At 37.1% G+C, this 8,828-nt stretch overlaps 2 protein-coding genes across 2 annotated transcripts; both read left to right on the top strand.

Annotated features, from left to right (window-relative positions):
- Positions 1–2,708: 2,708 nt before the first annotated feature.
- On the top strand, positions 2,709–6,689 carry LOC131796708 (adenosine receptor A2b-like). The gene is made up of 2 exons (XM_059114316.2): positions 2,709–3,902; positions 6,554–6,689. The coding sequence occupies exons 1-2, from the start codon at positions 2,912–2,914 to the stop codon at positions 6,562–6,564; spliced, it is 1,002 nt and encodes a 333-aa protein (XP_058970299.1). The 5' UTR covers positions 2,709–2,911; the 3' UTR covers positions 6,565–6,689.
- Positions 6,259–8,406, top strand: LOC131796781 (adenosine receptor A3-like). The gene has a single exon (XM_059114380.2). The coding sequence runs from the start codon at positions 6,827–6,829 to the stop codon at positions 7,784–7,786; it is 960 nt and encodes a 319-aa protein (XP_058970363.2). The 5' UTR covers positions 6,259–6,826; the 3' UTR covers positions 7,787–8,406.
- Positions 8,407–8,828: the final 422 nt, after the last annotated feature.

Here is an 8,828-nt window from a genome sequence, read left to right as displayed (position 1 = left end):
AAGACAAGAATCTTCGCACTTGACACTGACCCGCCTTTTTGCACATTAAACAATTTTATGGAAATTGCTATTTTGTTTTGCACTTTCTTAAAGTGAAAGTTCCCGCACAACCAATTGCATTAATATCTTAGCTGAAGATCATGATGATGAATATCGTTATGCTTGATGCTTGACTTTACAGGCTTGGACATAGCGCGTTTTTAAGAATATCGAGACAATAAGGCCCGCAAACCATTCAAAAAGCGGTATTCCGCACAAAAGGCCAAGTACTCAGCCAAAGATGGCCATCATATCAAACTGGAAACAAAAAGCATTAATACTTACCAAACGAAAATTTTGGTAAGCAAGCGAAGAGTTTGAGATTCCCTGACTGTTTGGAAGTATTTTGTTGGTTAATAAACACTGCTATATCCATGGGTTTGAACACGACAAGCATCGATGAATCCATGTTGAGTCGCACCAGATTGAATTCATTATTGTCCTAACTTCAGATGAATTATTTATCTTTTTTATTGCCTTATCGGCAGTATCTAACCAGGCTGGCCCAGTTCAAATGGGACTGTAAATAGAGCGATGGAAGGAAGTCTTATTTTTAGGCAAGCAATTCTTACGTACTGACTCGACGCTTTCCAGTCAAACCCGTAGCTCTCAGAGTTTTTCTTTTATTTTTGGAAACTCTGTGCATGCAGTTAACTCAGTTAAGAGCCGCCATAAGTTATCAGACTAAACCAAACGGTTGTAGATTACAAACAGCGTTCAAGTTTTTCGATTGAGTTGGTAAGACGCTGGAACTGAAACAAAAATTCAAAACGAAGTTCAGGTGAGTTGGTGTACTGAGAAGGCTAGTCCATCCCGGTGTGAAACAAGTTTAAATGCGTCGCTGAAACCGATCAGTGAAACGGAATGCGCATGACTAAAACAGGACAATCAAGTTTAAGAAACAAAGCTGCTGATTAAAACTCATTGACCTTATCAAAACGTAAATAGAAAGATTATTCAAAAAATAGAACGTCAAAATGTTATTTGAAAAATCGTTTGTTGACTATCAGTCTATCTGGCTTGATCATGATAAAAACTGTGCACGTCATACTGGGGGTCTTTGCATCGGCAGAAAATTATTTTTCAAATTTATACACGTAAATGAACGAGTGAAAGTTTGTCTTTTGTGATAATATGCCAGCTGGACGACTGAAAAATAAATTAGCGAACAAAAGCGAAACATTATCAACATCAGAAATGAAAACAAAGGCAAAGGGAGATTTCCAACGCGGCAATCATCAAACGGTCGCTCTGTTTTTTAATTAACCAAAAGTGACTTTCAAAGCAGAACCAAGAAACACAATTTCCTAAGTTGGAAAAGGAGTATTCGTTATTTAGACCCACTTTTTAGTTTATTAACCAACCTAAAGGAAATTTTCTGGTTTCTAGCATACCCAAAACCCATAGGCACTCTCATTACGCAATCATGGACTAAAATGAATTTTAATATTTGTCCGTCTGTGGCTAAATAAACCATGCCATGAAAAACTGATGGTCCCGTATATTTCTACATTTTTAGATTTACACTATGGTGGTATATGAGCTGTGCATAAATCGTTTACTTTTCACTCATTCGAGAAAGGCACGTTTGCCATGAGGAAAATGATCAACTATCTTGTCTATCTTATAAGACACAAGTACTATATTCGTGGGAAGCTAAGCCGAACCCCACAGCTGAACAGAATCTGAAGAAGGAAAGCCACTCTAAACGGTATTATTATGTTTGTAGTTATCCGGTCGATCGATGGGAGGATGGCTATTCTTCTCTAAAACGGCGCATGCTTTCTCAAATGAGTGATATCTTTGATCTAGACCGGGAAATCTTTTCTTTTGTGCTGGGATTGTGTAAAGAGCAAAACCTAATTATGGTTATATTTCAGTTTGAAATTAGGTAAAGTATGAATTAAACTCAAAGGGAAAACAACGAGATTTGAATTGTATTCATGTGCAAATTCTAATAATTCAAATAACACAATTTTAGAACATTGGAAATAAGACAATCTACAGAATACGTGCATTAGAAACAAGGATCTATAACATTATTAAGATTTATTTCCTGTGAGTTACATAAATGGTGCTACGGAGAACACTTGAAAGTTTTCCTACCTATTCTCTTTCAAAATATCAAGAGTTGGTCCAACTTCATCTGAATAAATACGAATGAGACTCATGGACAATAGGTTAGATAAGGAATAAACGCAGCTTTTATCTGCCTGACTGACATAAAGACATTTAAGTCAATGATTTGTTCTTGGTTTTTCTACTCGACGTAATTTAATCCTTGATCCTTTGACCAATCAGACGTAAAAGGCTGTTAAGGAGGAAATAGAAAAGCAAATTTAATATTTTTTTCTGACACAACTGTTTGTTCCTAGTGAATCTTTGGCTTTTCATTTTAAATTGTCAACTGTTTACCAGCGGATCACTGAGTCAATGGCCAGTTATTTTTTTTAAATTACGAATCGACTTATTCATCACCTTTGTCAGAAAATCACAAGTTGACCATTAATTTAGAGTGACACTGAAACCGCTGACTTTGTTTCAGAACTTTTCGTCTTTAAAAAGGATTGCCCGCTTACTTGGGTCGCCACACTTCCTAAAACAACAAATTAAACACAAGTTGGCGCACAGCGAGTTGATTGTTACGTTTTTAAAATTATAGAGTACTGACAACAGTAAAAGAAAGAAAATTTATTTCGCAAGATTACGTAGTTACAGCAAGGAAAGACGAAACCTGTTTGTACCGCCCATAAACAGCTTCTAGATAATCGTCCAAAAGCCACACAGCTGACAGGTGTGTTTCTTTTAGAAAAACTGGTAATATCTTTAAACTACAAAGACAACCCTTGTGATAGATAGAAGAGAAAGTGACATGCCGAATACAACAGCAAACCATACGCGCGGATTTAATCCTATTCAACCATACGTTTGGTATTGGGTTTTGAGGGGAATCATTGCATTGTTAAGTATCACTGGGAATGGACTTGTCATCTACTTCGTTGTATCCAAACGACGCCTACGTGTAAGCAATAACTGGTTCGTGCTCTCCCTGGCAGTTGCCGATTTTTGGGTCGGTTTGTTTACAACGCCGAGTGAACTTGTTTGCACGCTTTACTATCGTTGCGATTGGCGTTTTCAGTTCTCATTTTACAACTTTCTTCTCCTTGCCTCTACGTTAAATTTGTGGGCAATGGCAATAGATAGATATGTTGGGATTGTACATTCTTTGCGTTACACATCACTCATGACAGGCAAAAGAGTTTTTGCAATGATAAGCATGGCGTGGGCAATCTCACTTATTGCGCCGTTTGCACGTCTAATTTGGTTGTTTAGTGATTCCCCTGCTCTGAAAAAGATCGACAAATACTATCGAGTTGCTCTTGATCTTTTCTTCGGCGTTTTCTCGTGTGTCGTACTGTTATTCATTTACATCCGTATATTGTTCATTTCTCGCAAACTCTCGAGACAAACAGCCTCACAAATGAAAGACATTAACTTCAATCACGGTCAGAGTGAAGATCGCGACATACAGAATATCTCATCAAAACGTCGTCGACGGCCTCGAAGAAATTCAACTTCAATTGCGGTTCTTGGATCAGTGATTTTCTTATTTGTTATGTGCTACAGTTTAAACATCTATATTTCTTTTTGTTCAAATTTTCAACTTCGCTCAGTAAGCACTTTTGTCGGTTTAATTTCTTTGTTATTGGTACACTGTAACTCGTGCGTTAATATAGTGGTGTATGCGTTCATGAAAAGTGATATTCGCAGAGAATTGAAGCGCTTGTGTCGATGTGGAAGCCCAAGAGATCTTCAGTCTCAGTCAAGAGAATTTTCTCTTAATCAAGCTGGAAATACGAGTGGTACGTTGTAACCTTTTAACTTATTATATCGTCACTCTTTTTTCGTAACAGTAAGTGTTATATCAATTTAGGATGGAAGATGTTTAGCATACTAATTTATAAAATAATTCAAATAGTACGCGCGCTCTGATTGGCCATAAAACCATTTTACATGGGCGTATGTAAACACGGTTTTCGTTCCTCTTTCATTAGTTATTTTATAAAAGAAATGTAAAATGATTTCCGTGTTTACATGGCCTGATGTAAACACGGAAACCATTTTACATTTCTTCAGTAATTAAGGGGAAAAGTTTCTTAAGAAACTGTGGTGCTACGTCGATGGGGTAGAATAAAAACATAATTTGATTTTATCAACTGAGTTGATAATGTAAATTTGCCTCCATAAAGAGTTTCAAAGCTGACGTTTCCATTGAAAGCCCTTCTTCCTTTGCTCTGACTCAGAATTGGAAAAGGACTTGTACAAGTATATTTGATCGTGATCCGCGTATAATTTTTTTAAAGAGGCGTATATGAAAAAAGAAAAAAAAACGATGAAAAATGGAGCTCGTATTTACACAACTCTGATCTTGTTCTTCATTTCTAGTTGACCTTCGTTAGTGCCTTGAGTAAATTGATATTTCTTTTCATGATGTCACATCATTGCAAACTTCTATCGGATATATATTATGTCACCCGAGTTAATCTTAAGACTGACAGGTTAAACAACGACCTTTAAGGACTAAAAACTTCGGGATGTGAACGACAGAGTGATGAACAGGATAATCTGAAACCGTAACACTTAATCATTAGCTTCTAATTTGCTTTCTTCGATCAGGAAAAAGAGTCATTTCCGCTGCGAGTTATGTTAGGATTATTTTCCATGCTATAAAGGTGGGACATAATGAATTGAAATGCAAATTCGCCTAAAAAAATTAGCAAGTTAAGCTGATTACTAAAGGTTATTTGATGCTAAGTTTCGGATCGATAGCCTCTTTTCATTCTAGCTCATTCTGCGGTTCATTTTTTAATCTTTTTGCTTAAATCGCACGAAAATTTGACTCCTCCTTTTCCATTTCGTTTGTTATGTGTAAAAGGAGTTTTCGTTCAGTCCAGTCAGCAGTTTCTCTTTTCTGTTTCTAATTGTACACTGACCTTCCCCTCTTTTTTGTTTACGCGAAATGCAAGTTAGCGCTCTCTTCTGTTTCCGAATTTAACACTGACCTACCCCCATGCTTTGTTGAAGTAACACATCCATGAAGAGGCTTTCAAAGTCAATTGTAAACTTCTATATTCCATACTTCTTTAGCTGGTCAACAAGGAATTTGTGTCCAGGTAAATAAGGATTACTCGATTAAATCATTATTTTCGGTATTCGTTTGTGGTTTACGATCAATACGGACCTTGTTGAGCACTGACAGACCGCCGAGATCTTCGTCACGCCGTAAAAACTTCAAAATACTCGAGCTTTGTAACAAAAGGTAGCTTTTGAATTACCACGGGTTGCCCTTCAAGATCCTTATTACATATAAGGCAACGCAGATGAACCAAAACCGAGCTAAACGGCCCTGAATCAGCCTGAAAAACTCACTGGGCACCAAAAAACAAAACCTTGAGCTGCGGAGGCTTATTGTGCGAGCTTGGGCTGCTTATGATGTCATTGGCAGTTTTGTAAAATCGCAGCCATATAGCATGTATATCTCTATACTGCCATCGATGAATATAGGAAAGACTGAAAAGTTAAGAGAGTAACTTTACCTCTCTATTCCTTTTAGTCCGTAAATTATTTTCAATGAATGGGGAACAATTTACCTCGTCCGGAAACCAAACTACCGTCTCACACACTTCAACTTACCTAAACATCATTTCTATATTATCCTAAGGCTTGTCCTGTATAGTGTACTTGTTACTCGCGGAATCCATCATTATCCAGACCCAAATATTTGAAACGTTTCCGACGTGCAGTTTTTCCCGTGTTATTGTTAGTTTTTAAAAGTTTCGTTCTTGCAGTTCTCTTCAAAGTCATTGAATCTGAGAGTGTATCATCAACTGGTAACAAGCATATTTTCCTTGAATTTTTTCGAGGTTACATTACTTTAGTCCTTTGTCGATCTTACCTTGACCCTGATTGAGTGCCTCCATAACTCTGTTATGCTTTCGTCAAAACAACGCTGGTCTCAATACCTCGTTGTTCTCGCACTTTAAAGTATTGGACTTTCATCGAGAACACAATATCTCGTTGTCATAATAAATGAATAAGCGGTTGTGAAGCCTTCTGAGCATTGACATAGCTAACGAATAATTTCTTAAATGGAATTTTAGTCAAATCAGTTCCGGAAGAGGAAACTGAGGGAGGATGATGTCATGAATAAAAGTTGCCTATATTCAAATTTGACTATAACCCATCAGGACTCTCTAGAAGCCAATACCTGATCTTTATTACTTCGAAATCACTACGGTAGACTTTATGCTTTTAAAACTATCGAACGCAGAATAGTATAATACTAGTTTTTTCCTTATAGGAAACGAATAGGGAGTGATTTCCTGACACCTAAAAAAAATAAATGACTTCTAACATTTTTTTAAGAAGACCTCACGCAAACATGATATGATATGATAAGTAAGTTACGTGATAGCATCTCTCCTGAAAAGGGTTTTGTTTACATCGTTTATAGATTATACGTAACTTGGTGGTTTAATCAGTTCGACCAAATTACTATATTGCAACCGTGAGACTCGACAACGAGAGGAATAGGGAGTACATTGAAGCTACCAATCGTCGAAACTAATGAACTGAATGGTGGCAAAAACAACGAAGAGAGAAACCTGTGAAGCGACTTGAATGATGCTGAAAGCAAATAGACGAATTCTCAGACAGCTTTGACTGAAACGATATGATTAGACACCATCTTTGAGATAAAGAGCGTGGGCGTCAAAATTCTTTAATCATGGAAAACATTTCGCATTCAAGCAACGACTCAAATAATTTAGGACATGCTCTGATTGAGCCTCAAGAAATTTGGTATTGGACCATCAAGGTTATCATCGCTTTTCTAGCAATTGTGGGTAATGGCATCGTCATCTTCTTGATCGTTTCAAAACGGCGCCTACGCGTCACGAACAACTGGTTTGTGCTATCCTTGGCAATTGCGGACTTTTGCATTGGCTTGATAACAACGTCCACTGGAATCCTTTGTACGTTTGGATTTCAGTGCGACTGGCGATTACAAATTGGAGTGTACAACTTCCTGCTTTACACCTCCACACTAAACTTGTGGGCGATGGCTATCGACAGATATGTTGGAATTGTACATCCATTGCGTTACATGTCACTAATGACATTCAAGCGAGCTTCAGCGATGATAGCTATGTCTTGGTTCACCTCCTTTCTTGCCGCATTTGTCCGTTTGTTTTGGCTCTATGGTAGAGTCGACAAAACGATCGATAGGTACTATCGCATGGTAATTGATCTTTTATTCGGTGTTTTCTCGTGCGTGATGTTAGTGACTGTTTATGGGCGTATCTTTTACATCTGCCGAGAAAAACTCAGACAATCAACTACACAAATAGATCAAGTAATTTTTAATCACTCCTCAAGTGTTCCACAACGCCTTAAAAAGGCCAGAAGAAATGCATCAGCAGAAGTTCTAGGACTAGTGATTTTATTGTTTGTAATTTGTTACAGTCTTAATATCTGTGTTTCATTTTGCTCCAATTTTGATGTGTGCCACCTTAGTAGTCTTGTTGATACTATAGCTTTGTTGTTAGTGCACCTTAATTCTGCGGTGAATTTTGTTGTGTATGCCCTCGTGAAGAAGGACATACGCAAAGAATTACAAAGGTTTTGGAGACCGATGAGATGTGATAATCCTGTTCATCTAACTGAATGCCGAGTTACCTTGGTTTAGAAAGAAAGACTGTAAGTTTATGTATATAGTATAAAACCAAACTCAAAACACATCAAAGCGGTCATTCGGTACAAAGGTAAATAATACAAACTCACTAACGAAAAAGGCCCGTGCTAAAAAAAACAGTTTACATGTTTACGGACTTGATCTGGATGTTTTAGCAAGAATTTCACCGCCAAAAATATTGCCAATTGAATAAGCTAAGATATTACAACAGACAAATGTTGGCAACAGAAAAAGGGCCACCGTAAGGTCATTTGAAATAAAAGATGGGCGTAGTGTCTAAAACAGAGACCGGCTCAGAAACTACGCCCACCTTTTATTCAAATTACCTTACACTGACCCTTTGTTGTGACAAAAAAAAAAAGGTTCGCCACTTTGCTAAACGTTATTGTTATAACATTTACATACATTTATTGAACACATCCCCATCTGGGGCTTTTCAGTGAACAAATTGGATTACAAAATTAAAATACATGCATATAATACGAATTATATAAATACATGCATATAATACGAATTATATATCTTTAAATAAATTATGGTCAGTTTAAAAATTCATTCAAAAGGTCATTTTTTAGAGCTCTCCTAAAGGAAGCGGGACTCTTACATAATTTAAGGCTTGGATCTAACTTGTTCCAGATAGATACACTTTTGTAATAAACGTTTTCTGTCTTGTTGCAGTTTTAAAAGAGGAGTGATTAGTCGTTGAAAGTTTCTGGTTATACGTCCAGATACGCGCTGCCTCTTGTTATATAAATAGATGTAAAGTATTCCGGGGCTTGACCCGTCATGCATTTAAATGTTAAAGCAGCATCTCGGCGATACAGTTGTGTTTTTACAGGGAGCCAACGTAAGTTTCTTAATACAGGAGAGATATAGTCATACTTCTTTACGTTGCAGATCTAATTCGCGCGGCTAAGTTTTGAACGTAATGCAATTTACGAATATCACAGACTGAGGCTGATGACCACACTGATGAACAGTAATATAGTTTACTGAAAACAAGCGCGTTTATTATGGTTTCAAGCAGTTGTTCATC

The sequence above is a fragment of the Pocillopora verrucosa genome, chromosome 1, assembly GCF_036669915.1.
Source record: "Pocillopora verrucosa isolate sample1 chromosome 1, ASM3666991v2, whole genome shotgun sequence".
NCBI classification, from domain to species: domain Eukaryota; kingdom Metazoa; phylum Cnidaria; class Anthozoa; order Scleractinia; family Pocilloporidae; genus Pocillopora; species Pocillopora verrucosa.
Note: the sequence above shows the minus strand (reverse complement) of the source record. Positions and strands in the feature narration are given on the sequence as shown.

What these genes read in the sequence shown, in the direction of transcription:
- LOC131796708 (XM_059114316.2), top strand. Translation starts at nt 2,912, where the DNA reads ATGCCGAATACAACAGCAAACCATACGCGCGGATTTAATCCTATTCAA.
- LOC131796781 (XM_059114380.2), top strand. Translation starts at nt 6,827, where the DNA reads ATGGAAAACATTTCGCATTCAAGCAACGACTCAAATAATTTAGGACAT.